At 51.7% G+C, this 12,310-nt stretch overlaps 2 protein-coding genes across 8 annotated transcripts in view; one reads left to right on the top strand and one right to left on the bottom strand.

Moving 5' to 3' along the window:
* The window catches only part of SCAI (suppressor of cancer cell invasion), a 38,180-nt gene extending 28,117 nt beyond the window's left edge, over positions 1 to 10,063 (bottom strand). For 3 of the 7 annotated variants that reach the window (XM_071454306.1, XM_071454312.1, XM_071454313.1), the window contains exons 1-3: positions 9,433 to 9,573; positions 1,589 to 1,650; positions 229 to 335 (exon numbers count right to left, since the gene is read on the bottom strand). The gene's annotated coding sequence lies outside the window, so the exon portion shown is untranslated. Of the gene's footprint in view, positions 1 to 164; positions 336 to 1,588; positions 1,651 to 9,251; positions 9,393 to 9,432; positions 9,574 to 9,909 lie in introns of those variants that run through there. The other 4 variants (XM_071454309.1, XM_071454311.1, XM_071454307.1 and 1 more) reach the window with 4 other exon arrangements.
* Positions 10,064 to 10,078: 15 nt separating this feature from the next.
* On the top strand, positions 10,079 to 11,848 carry RPL35 (ribosomal protein L35). The gene is made up of 4 exons (XM_071454314.1): positions 10,079 to 10,206; positions 10,488 to 10,624; positions 10,951 to 11,032; positions 11,642 to 11,848. Exons 1-4 carry the CDS (start codon positions 10,204 to 10,206, stop codon positions 11,789 to 11,791), a joined length of 372 nt encoding a protein of 123 aa, XP_071310415.1. The 5' UTR covers positions 10,079 to 10,203; the 3' UTR covers positions 11,792 to 11,848.
* Positions 11,849 to 12,310: the final 462 nt, after the last annotated feature.

Here is a 12,310-nt window from a genome sequence, read left to right as displayed (position 1 = left end):
ATAGCACCCAGATGTCACAAACTTTGGCATGAGCCTGGCAAGAAGGACGTGAATACTGTGAGCACCAGCCTGAAACCTCTGAACATTCACATTTACACAGCACAGAACAAACAACACCAAGTACTCAGAGCACCAACATATGAGATTGGAGTGAACAGTGAGACCTGAAAAACAAATGTCAGAAGTAGCCAGGAGGTGATTCAGGAATTTCAGGAAGAGGGACAATACCCCAGGTCCTGTGTGCTCCACAGCAAGGGTGACCTAAATCCTGCAGCGAGCCCGTAGGTTCTGCGCTCCACCGTGGCAGTCCAGGCACTCCAGAGCAGCTTCAGGCACTTTTGCAAAAATTGAGGAGCTTGCTTAAGTTGCAAAGTATGTTTCAGACAATCTAGATACCAGTCTTTTAATTTCAAGGCAGTGAATTTTATTTTACATCACCCTTAAGTTATACTACCCAACAACCCCAACCACTGCCAACATAACCTGTGCCAGCCCTGGCACAGGCAAATAAAACCAGCTAGGCTCTGGGTTGTTTTTTAAAACCAAGTACTTCTCACATGCAAGGAGTTCGCCAGACCCACTGTGAAGAGGCCATTTATGCAATCAATAAAAGATACACAAGAAAATCCATAGCCTGCCAATGTGAAAGGTATTGGAAGGCTGGAAAAACGTGAAGCTGGTTAGTTATTTCATGCACTGGTTTTGGCTTATCATGCTCTGGAGGGGGTGGTATTTGGTGCTGTACAAAGGAAGAGCTACTATCAGGAGCAGCTCGGGAGAGGAGGAGGTGCTCCTGCACTAAGGACTGTGTTGTAATGCAGCAGCAGTACAGACAGGAGGGAGAATTATTATTAGAACAGCAAGTGGGCACAGCAAAGGGAGGAATACAGCTCCTGACATGGCCCTTTCCTAAGGGACTGCTCAGCTCCAAATGAACAATGTAAATAAAAAGCAACCAGGAGCACATCCACAGCGGGGACCTCTCCTTCCCTTTGATACTAGAAGCTATCACATGGATCCCTGCTCGTCTGCAGATAGACAGTTCTCCCAGTTTTGACAGCTCAACTATACCAGGAATATCACCTACTTAATTTCTTGTTCTCTGTTTGATGCTTTTTGCTTTCTTTCGTGCAAAAGAAACTGTTGGGATGTTTTGAATGACAATTTTTTCTTAAGTAACACATTAAAAAATGCTCTCCAGAGTCTGCAGAAGGAGACACTGAAACATTGGTTTAAAAGACTGTTAAAATAAGTCAGAAAATGGTGGCTTCCAGCAGAACTTATTATTCTCTCAAAGATTTTGCCAACTCCTCAGGCCATACAAGGCAGAAAAGCTGTGCTCGCCAAGCCCCACACTTGGTGTGCCAGGTTCTTCCCTACAAGCTCTCAGAACACACAATTCCGGGTTTGCTTAATGCAATACATTACTGAATTCATCCCACTGCAGCACCCAGGGTAGCAGAGCTTCACAGACACCCCAGAGGATGGCAGCTAAAGCTGGAGCTGAAGGGCAGCAGAGGAGGGACATGGGACAGGGATAGAGGTTTCATGGTGCTGGGCAGGATTTTTAAAGTCAGATGTCACTTACATCACACACGTCTCCACTTCCCTGTGGTTTGCTGTCTTTTGGCTAAGGTTTTCCAGGCTTAGCTGGAAGGGAAAAAGAGTGCTGAAGTTAATGGTATGCACTCCCCACTGGCCCTGCCCTGGGATTCAGGCCTGCAAGGCAAGGCAGGCTTTGTGAGCCATGAGGGAATGCTCTGGGTCAGGGAAATCCAGCTGACAATGCAAGCCCAGCATGGATATGTTCAATAAGTGCATTCCATCCTCTCAGATTTGCTCCATAGCCAGCATCACTGTAAGCTGCCATTCACTGCTTGGGAAGGGGAGGGTCCCCACCCAACGTGTGCCAGCAAAGGAAACCTCACACACTGAAGGTGCAGCCGTGGTGTAGCCTGAGGGCACAGGAGGATGTCAGGGGTCTGTCAGCTCATACATCAGTGAGGGCAGGCAGAATCAGGAGCACTTTCCTGGATGTGGCACCTTGACCTCCTGACAGAGCACTTGTACAACTCAACTGCCTTTTTTTAAGCCATCACTTCTTCTCAGTTATGGAACCTTGACTGGCTTTCAAATGCTCCCCAACCCCTGCTTAGAGGCACAAGTAGTAACCAAAAAACAAAAGCAAACACACTTTGTTAATTTATCTTGTTGATACAGGATTTTCCCCAAAAGAAAATTTTCCTAGAGCTGCTCTCTACAGAAAGCAATGGTGGAAAACACATTCCAGTCTATCAGGATTTTGAAGCTGTCAAACCTTGAGTTAGAGACCAGCTCTCTTTCCACTTTTCATCCTGACACATCTCCCACAGCATCACTGCCAAGAGGGGATGTGACACAAAGCCAGGCGCCCAGCTGGTATCTATCTATTCCTTATCTGCAAATTACCAGCACAGATAAAACCAACCAGATCGTCCATACACAAAGCCTGGAACCATCATGTCCCAAAACTCTATCAAAAACCAGCCAATCTTACCTTCACCAAGCAGGATGCCTACCTTGGCACCCTATGTGCCTGTCCTTTTCTTCTGCAGACTGGCACCCTTGTGTCTCATGTTTTCTTTCAACACTATACTGCACGTTTTGGGAAAACCATCTGTGTGTTTCCATGTGATCTGCTCAGAGTGCTAGTCCTGACAGAGCCTCAGACAACACAAAATGCATTAGAAACCAAATTCATTCCTCTCGCCAGAATACCTAACTCTCCATCAACAGCCACTGCCCTGAAGTTCCCAAGACACCACTCAGTTCTGCCCAAGAAACACTGAAATAAATAATTAGCAATTCCCCCAGACAGGCACTGAAAACCTCACAGCCTGCTGGAGTCAGGAATTCAGAGGCAATGGCAATGAGCAGCTATACATCAAACCATTTCTTCACAAAATGTAGGCACGGGGGAAAGATTTCTTTATGATTCCAAGGTTTTTAGTAAAATTTGGAAGCAATCACAGACATTCCTCACCCCAACCACTGTTCACCTCAGGGCACGTCTGCACTGCAGTGGCTGCAGCTCTTCCAGACACATCCAGCTCCTATTCCAGCAGCCTGCTGGATGCTGCAGGAGGCATCTGGGAGCAGGCTGAGCCCACACCTGAGCTCCTGGCAAGGCTCAGTCCCGGGGGACAGCAATGCCCAGGGCCAGCTCAGAGAACAACCCGAGCGCTGTGTCCCAGCTCTGCTCAGTGCTCTGTGCACATGGACCGCACAAGGAAAACGACACAGCCTGGCCTTCGGGGACACTTCTGTCTGAATGCCACAATGACAAGCAACTTTAGCTTAAGAAACAAAAACAAGCTGCTGTTGTATCTAACTGATAATATTTGTTAAATCATGTTCTCTCTGCCTGGATGTTTGTTTACTTCAAAGGGCACTAAGGAGAAAGGAACTACTGATTTCATATACAAATTACAGCGTGGCAGACAAAATCACCTGCAAATGTAACTAGGTCTAGCAACTACCTCCTATTGGGAATTCTCCAAGAAACTGGTTTTCCTACTAAAGTACACATTTTTAGAGCTAACTTGCAAAAATACTGCTACCTCTAAAGATCAGGCAATAGGGAAGTCACTTAAAATAAATAATAAAAAGACACAAACCCCAGTGAGCCTGTGTATGAACACACCCACACCCCAGTGCACGAGCAGTCAGGGCCAGCAGTTGCTCCTGTAGGCACAGGGAGCCTGGTCACACAACGGCCTGGATTGATCCTTCCCTTTGCATCCCAATAAATCCAGCTCTCCCTAGCACAGGGCAAGCTGCCACTGCCCTGGGGCTCCACACATTCTGAGGGGCTGGCCAGCTGCTTCCTACAACACAACAACCTTCTTCTTCCCTTTCATAGATGCACTAAACACATTACTTCAACTTCTTTTGAATGTTGTGAAAACTACTCACTAGATAATCTTCAGGACCTTTCCCCCTACAACAACAACAGTTATATTAGACAAGGGATTGAAAAGCTGCTTGGAGAAGAAGAAAAAAGAGGAAGCCTGATCATGCAATTGCATTCCTAAAAAAGGGAAAGGAGCGGGCAGGGGATAAATAAGAAAACAAGATAAACCCACGCACGCACATTCCCCAGCTGCACACTGCTGTGGCCAGTGGAAGTGGCAGAGAGCAGGCACTCAGTTACACAAGAACTGTTATACAAGTTACACAGATTTTATTACTGCAAACTGAAAGTTTATGCTCTCACGTGAATGCATCATTCCTTCCTCAGCACATCAGAGGATGAGAAGAGCTCAGAGTTAAGGGGAGCCACCACCTCTGCATTACCTGTGAAATCTTGTCAGGAACAGTCTCATGACTTCCTGTATCAAAATAGGCAGCACCACAAATTCAACTCCATTCTGAGTCAAATGAGTTGGAAAATACAACATACAATGTCAATCCCATTACTTTAACTTCAAGTAAGTGCTTTGTCTGTAGAATCAGGCTTTTCGTATGTTTCAGACGTATTTAAAAATCCTTTTATTGCTAGGAAGCACACCTGTCTGTATCCAGAACTGCAGTTTTGGCATCCTTCCCCTCAGAAACATGCGGAGGTGCTCATTAACATCATGCCATGGAAACCGTGCAGTCCCTTCCTGCCTCCTCCACTGAGATCATGGGAGCCACACCTCAGCAGCAGCCTCCTCTGAATCCACTCTGGGCGGATCACTTTGAACACAGGAGACATGATCTCACCATGGGATGCACGTGGCCTTCAGTCGCCTTCAGAACACAAAACTTTCGCTTCTCTTCTTTATGTTTCTGCCACTGACAATTTGTTCCAGCTTTGTCTGTTCTGCGCCCTCTGTGATCCCTCTTTCACTGCAGTTCACGACCTTTTGTGTATAGGATGAACAAAGGGCACAGGCTAAAAATGTCATCACAGTTGGGCCTCTGCTCTTCTACTGACTTCACTGGTTTGCTATTAAAAACAGGCTCAAGCTCAAAGTCAGACCAAAGAAGAATTTCTGGGTCATCAGAGTCTAGGAATCTCCAGAAGATGGTGCAGAAGCAATGTGGAAGAGGACATAAGTATTTCTTTTCATCCAAATTCAAATCATGAATCTGTGGTGGTGCCTGCATACCACCTACATGGTACTTAGCAGTCATTTGCTTTGTATGAAAGAGCAAGAGGAAAAAAACCATCAGGCTGGCCCACTCTTGGCAGGGGTGGGAGGGTAGAAGGGAGACAGAAAAACACCATCAGCTGTGGCAGTGAGCTGTGTGTATTTACATTTCACAGGCTGAACTATTTAGTGGTTTATTTACACACAATGTTCTTGGAGCAGCTAAAATGCCAGTTGTGTTTTATCTCGATTTTGTGGCAATGCGCATAAGCCACAGAACCATAGCAAGAGTCTACAAATGAGAGACGAAGCTCCTACATCTGGAAAAGCACATGAGCCACTGTGAGAAAGGAGAGAGATTTTGGGAGCACAGGCACAACGAGGGCTGAAATGCATTAGTTATGACAAGCCACCAAAATACAACCCAGGGACGGGAAAGCAACGACCCAGTCACAATGCAAGAGCTCGTGCTGCAGGGATTGCACATCCCAGGGTGGCCCTGACAGCCAAGCCAACCTACGGCACAGCACAGCACAGCACAGCAGAGCAGCCTCGGGTCCCTCCGCTGCCCCTCCATGTTAGAGTGAGGAGGGAATTGCAGTCAGCTCCATTTTATGCACATTTGATGGCAAGACGCCAACACAACTGTTGACTGAGCCAAATCTGGGCCCCCTTGAACTAAGCCATCACCTAAAGCAGGGTGGAAAAGCACATGCCTCTCGCCTTCCCAGCAGCCAAGTTCCTGAAAAGCATCCCAGTTACAAGAAAGATTTTTCTTTCTTTCGTCTGACAACAACTGATGTTTTAACTCTTTTATGTACACTCATTAATTTGAAATGAAACAGCTAGCAGGGAGCTGCATTGTACAGCAGTGGGATGGGGAGATGGAGAGGCTTGCTTCCAGCCTGCCAAATGATTTACTGGCTGGCCCAAATGGCAGCTGAGGCCAGCGCCCGATCTGGAGGGCAGCTATCGTCACACTCTGCAGCCTGTTCCCATCCTCAGCCAAGGTGCCAGTGGCTGCCTTCCAACTGGAACTGTATTCTGACAAAAGGGAATGCAGGACAAGCTTGGGAAAGCTTTCTGATCCCTTCGGTTCAGTTCTTCCCTCCAAACCAGTGTTTGGTGGGAGCTGCCAGCACGCTTGGGAATTGCATGGAGAGCATCACCACTCTGGGACTTCACCTTCCTCAGCAGGTACAGCTCCTGAGCTGTGCTGCCTCACAGCAGAGAAATCCCTCTGCTGACTCCTGCTTTAATTATATTTCAAAAACTCAGCTTCTAGTCTGTGTTCCATTATATTAATAGCAATAATTAAAAATACTTCAAACAACAAGTCCTCTAAACCTGCAGTTCCATCCAGGCTGTCTGGCAGCGCACACTTCCCTTCCTGACTGACATCCTCAGGGAACCAGATTGATGGTTACTCTGCTCCATCCCTGCTGCAGGGCTGTGCTGCGCTCTCTCAGCACATGTAAGCTGCAAGGTAATATTTGTGTTGGCAACTTCCTTACATACTTTACAGAACCAGACCTCCATTTGACCCTCAGTGCAGCTCCCACACACAGCTTGGTCCACTCCTTTGAACTGTCTCCTCCTGCTGCAACAAATGCTCCGTACCATACCTCTGTTTCCAGCCTGTTTAAAAATTCCACAGCTTGAACAGAGCTTTTGTGCTTCAACAGTGCACCTTAGCTATGAAAGCCAAGCCTGCAGAACGTTCTTATGCAAGAACACCAAGCAAAATTATTATAAAATCTGCACGTACAGGTCTTGGTTGTCCTTCTCCCAGGATTCCTCCAATGGAAGCAATCATTTTTATGAAAAAAATTGAGAACTGTGTAAAAAGACATCAACATCCAGGTTTTTAGGGTCAGAATCCAATAGCTGTACTGTGCTTTAGGGGACTGGTGGGGCTGTTGGGGGTTTTTGTTTCATATCAGCTCCATTGCAGCTCTTTAGGCAGTAACACAACCTCAGAACAGACTTCCACACCAGAGATCTTCCCTCCTTACCCAAAGCACACCAAGCAGAATAAAAGATAAGCCAACAAAGTAACGTGTCCAGATAATCCAATGAATTCCCATTATCCATCTGTGCCGCAGCAGATCATCAACAGCTCCATTTAACGCCAACAGAGCCAAACCAGAATGAAAGTGATGCAAGCAGAGGGGAGATGTGAGCGGCACACGGCAGCGAGGCAGCTGCAGTGCGAGCAGGGGACTGTGCAGAGCATCATGTGACAGAGCAGCGGGAGAGCTGCAGCCCCCGGCTCCCACCTCCCGAACCTGCGCCCTCCCTGCAAGCCAGCGACACCCCCATCTGACCCCAGGGCAGAACTGACTCGGGCCAGAAGCTTCTCGACGCTTTGAATCGGTACGCTCCATTTTTATTACTTCCCTCCACGAAATAAAACAGGGACACAGAAATGATTAACAATGAGCTGCATGTTGCTCCCGCTGGCATGCACTTTCAGCATCTTTATCACTTGTAGATCGACTTTCTCAAAAGAGCACAGAACAACGGTATGTGTGTATCATTCTTGTATCATTCTTACACGTAGAGCAAAGCCCAACTAGACATGGTTGTGATTAAATATTCCCTTGTTTGTAAGGGACTTGCCGTGTAATGGATTGCCAACAGAATTCTGATAGTTTATTGCAGCTACATTTCAAGACAGAACAATGATCACATTCTCCTCTGTAGAGCAACAAAATATTCCCTCTCTGCAATATAGTTTCTGTGAATGGCTTTTCTATATCCTGCAGTAAAGGACCTGGCCATCACATTCGTGACTGTCTGTATTGCTCTGGCAGCCCAGGATGACTGGAGAATAATGCTCTCTGCTCATGGTGAAGTGACTCACTCTTTCATTTAACATAAATCGTGGTCCAATTTATCCAAACATCTTGAATGAGACTGTATTAATGTGATTTGAAAATGAAGCCTCTTTTCTACACACATGCTCCCCAGCAAGGCACCAGGCTCTCAGAGTGCTTCCTCCACCATGCCAGGGACAGCACAACCACCACACCACAGGGTCAGGCGGGGTGAGGAGACCCCAGGCAGGAGCTGCACCTGCAGATCCCACAGCAAGACTCATACCAGGATGATTTTCTACGACTGGCAAAGACTGCTACCAGCACAGCAGTCCCGCTGCCCGCAGGAGCACAGGGAAGCACACACATTCTGGGAGACTCACTCACATTTTAGTCTTCATATGGTCCCACAGTGCTGCTTTGCATTAGCTGGACAAGATGCCATGAATTACAGGTTGCATTTGGATAGCTCATGCAAAATCCAGATTTTTTTTTTTTTTTTTTTTATATTAAGGGGTCCATTTTGCAGGTTGGAGGACCAGAAATGCTTGGCCCAGACACAGCTAAAGTGTAGAAGCTTGGAGTCTGGTTATTAAATGAGAGACATGCAACTCAGACATCGATGAAAACAAGTCCTATTCTGTGGTAGGAAATTAGATCTAGAGCTGAAAACCTGCAGTCTTGATCTTGAATGTTTTAACAGGTTATGAACATTTTTATAAGACAAGAAATTTGAGGGGATGACACAACATAACAACCATCCAGCTTCTGTCCCCAAGGGCATCTCATGTCACCTATTGTCCAAGACACCTCTCTGTACAAAAACAAATAAAAATCGGTGACAAGGGAACTGCTGCGATAGAAGTTTAAAATCAGAACGAACCCACGACGATTCCAGCAAACCGGCAGCTTGGATACCCAGCACGGCACAGACTGCTCCCGTAAAACCCGGCAACGTTCCATCCCAACGGGCTGGCCTGGCGATGCCGATCGCCGCTACCTGTCAGCGGCCGCTGCGCACCGGCAGCCCCGCCGCGGCGGGCGGGAAGGGAGCGCGGGCAGCGGCGAACTTAATAACGGGGGTCGTTCGCGTGATTATCCCGGCTACGCTGCCAGCCCAGGCCTAAGCGTTAGACGTGTCACATCGCGTTCCTCCTCTCCGTTAGCAGCAGAGACAGCGGCGAGCACGGCCCCGTGCTGCCGCCGGGCCTCGGCAGCTCCCGCCCCCGCCGCCCCTCACCGCGGCACCGGGCACGGCCCCGCCGCGCCGCCGGGGGATGCTCCGCGGGGCCCCCGCCCGCACCTGCCGCCTTACCTGGGCTCCCACGCGCGGCGGGGCTCTTCCGCCGGGCCCGGAGCTCCGCGGGGGCGAGACCGCGGTGAGGGGCGCGCCGCCGCCGGGCCTGCCCCGAGGCGCCCGCAGCCGCCGCCGCTCCCGCCCGCCCCCGCCGCCGCCCCGCCCGCGTCCGCCCGCGCCGCCGCTCCGCCCCCCGCACCTGGAGGCCGGGCCGGAGCGGGACAGGCGCTGCCGGGCGGTCCCGCTCACCGTCCGCACCCGCCGGTCCCGACCACGGTCCCGGTCCGGGCGCGGCCGCAGCGCCGCCGAGGTTCGGGGAGCGCGGCTACCGCCTCGCGCCGGTCCGCGCCGGCCAGCCCCGCCCCTGTGCGCTCCTATTGGCCGCGCGCCCAGGCTAACGGCGAGATTGCATTCTGATTGGCTGCGCCGGCCGTCAATCGAGAGGCTCCGCCCTCCCGCGCGCTGCCGGTGAGGCGCGGCGGCTGCTTGGATACGGCGGCGGCGGCGCCGCGGGGAGCGAGACAGGCCCGTCTGTCTGTCCGTCTGTCCGTCCCGCGCGGCCGCCTGCGCGCACGGTCCTGGTCCTGCCCCTGTCCCTGCTCCGCGGTGCCGCGGCGGCCGCTCCCGCCCCGCCCGCCATCACGTCCCCATCACTGCCGGTGTAAGAGTGCCGCACCTCGGCCAGCGTGAGAACATCGGCTGCGCTCTGACCGGGCTCCGGCGCCTGACAGGGAGCGGGGGCGGCAGCCGCAGCACCGAGCGGCTCCCGCCGGGCTGCAGCCCCAGAGCCCGGGGCCAGCCGTGCCTCCCGCCCTGCCTGTCAGCGCCCCGGCCGGGACCACCGTGCCTCCCGCGGGGGGCGCGCGGCGCGCAGGCTCCTCCCCCCGCCCAGCGCCCGTTGGTACGGTCCGGCCGCGGCACCGCCCCTCTCCCTGCGCCGCTTCCGCCTTTCCGCCCCGCGCCGCCCGCCATGGTGAGAGAGCCGGGCCGCGCGTCGGGAATCCGCCGGCATCCCGCGGGAACGGCACCGGGATGCACCGGCATCCCGCGGGAACGGCCGCCGGGCATCCACCGGCATCCCGCGGGAACGGCCGCCGGGCATCCCCCCATCCCACCGGGCCCGGGAATCCCGGCAGTCCGCCCACATCCCTCCGGGCCCTGGGCCCGCACATTCGCGCCGCGGGGGCTGAGGGCGGGCGGGATGCGGGCCCGGGGGTCGGGCAGGGGCACTGACGGCCTGTCCGCCGCCCGCAGGCCAAGATCAAGGCCCGAGACCTGCGCGGGAAGAAGAAGGAGGAGCTGTTGAAGCAGCTGGAGGATCTGAAGGTGGAGCTGTCGCAGCTGCGCGTGGCCAAAGTGACCGGCGGGGCCGCGTCCAAGCTGTCCAAGATGTGAGTGGGGCCGGGGGCGAGGGCAGCTGGGCAGGGGCCGCCGAGTCCCCGGGCACCGTGCCTGAGAGCCGTTCTCGCAGGCTGTGGTGGCTGTGTGCTGTGGAAAAGACTAACCTGAAAACCCGCGTGCGAGAGGAGCACATCTCAGTAGGCCTGAGGGCCGGTGCGTGTCTGTGCTCGGAGGAGCTGAGCCGGGCGCTGCTGGTTTGGCTGCAGTGGGGCTCAGTGTAAGGGCTCCGGAGCACAGGCGGGTTCTGTACCCGGGGTTCGGCGCGTGGAGCTGCTCCTGCACGGTGTGCTCACATCCCTCTCTTTCCCACCTGCAGCCGAGTGGTGCGCAAATCCATTGCCAGGGTGTTGACTGTCATCAACCAGACCCAGAAGGAGAACTTGAGGAAGTTCTACAAGGTAAGGACAGGCGTTTTCCATAAGTGGCCTTCACACTCTTGCCGTTCACAATTACAAAGTTTGTGGGAAGGATTGCTACTTAAAACTCAATGAAAAACTATAGTTTATGTTCAGAATAAAGTTCTCTGGTCACGGTTGCTTTTTAAATATTAGTGCAAGAGTTCTGCAAGCTTGGTGTGAGTCTGCTTTTGCAGGAGAGTCCTCTGTCAGCGTCCCTTCTGTGGGGTGGACTTGCTGGGAGATGTGGTTTGCAGAAATGCAGATACTCTTTATTTTCAGTTTGATCATCTCGCAGGTGACAAGAAATTCTTTAATTCTATATGGCTCTGTAATTTTTAGAATATCACTTCCTGGAGTTTGAATTAGATCTTACTGGGTGGGGGAAAAAGATCTTTACAAGAGGCGCTGGATAAGTGGGGCTTGTAAGATTCGGCCTTACTTAAACCTGAGTCAGAGCTGCTGCAAAAGTTACAGTGCAGCCGTGATTCCCAGTGGAGAGGAGGCTGCTGAACTCCAGGCTGCAGTGATAGTCCCAAGGAGACGAGGCTGGGGCAGGAGCTCAGCTCACAGCAGTGTCTGAGCTCAGCTGCTGGGTGTCTTTGCAAACAGGGCAAGAAGTACAAGCCCCTGGATCTGCGGCCCAAGAAGACGCGGGCCATGCGGCGCAGGCTCAACAAGCACGAGGAGAACCTGAAGACCAAGAAGCAGCAGCGAAAGGAACGTTTATACCCGGCCCGGAAATTCGCCATCAAGGCATAGCCCCGGGCCAGCTGCACTCGGGGCATGATGGCTCATTAAATGGAATTTGCTTTGGAAGTGTCACTGGTGCTTTATTTGGGGGTGGTGGGTAAAAAGCCCATAAAAGAGTCATCAGCTTAATGGAGGGAAATGGGAGGGTTCACAGAAAGTGTGCAACTGCTAATGAAAATACAGACCTGGCAGTTTATTTGCCTCTGAGGAACAGGCAGTGAATGGGTACAGATCTGTGAGGCTGGTTCATCCAAACATGTAAGAAGTATTTAATCTGAGGTTGGTGTAGAATGGAAGCTTTTCACAAAAGTTGGTAGTCAGTCGATATTTATCACTATTGATCACAGTTTAAAATTTTATCTTGTGCCAGTGTTAAAGGGTTAATAGAAAAAAAAAAAACAATTAGCTGAGGGATTTTATGGGACATCATGGAAACTTGTCAGCGCTTGGTTCAGATCCCTGGGCAGCTCCTAGCTCCTGAGAACTCCCTGGGGGAGGGATAGTGTCAGACCAGGTGTTCTCTGTGCG

The sequence above is a fragment of the Agelaius tricolor genome, unplaced genomic scaffold (assembly GCF_023055355.1).
Source record: "Agelaius tricolor isolate 1412-34295 unplaced genomic scaffold, bAgeTri1.0.p SCAF_38, whole genome shotgun sequence".
Lineage (NCBI taxonomy): Eukaryota > Metazoa > Chordata > Aves > Passeriformes > Icteridae > Agelaius > Agelaius tricolor.
The sequence above is the reverse complement of the archived record's forward strand: the minus strand, read 5'-3'. Positions and strand labels throughout refer to the sequence as shown.

Coding starts and splice junctions, on each gene's coding strand:
- RPL35 (XM_071454314.1), top strand. Junction 10,625..10,950: donor GCGTCCAAGCTGTCCAAGAT/GTGAGTGGGGCC, acceptor TCCCACCTGCAG/CCGAGTGGTGCGCAAATCCA. Junction 11,033..11,641: donor ACTTGAGGAAGTTCTACAAG/GTAAGGACAGGC, acceptor CTTTGCAAACAG/GGCAAGAAGTACAAGCCCCT.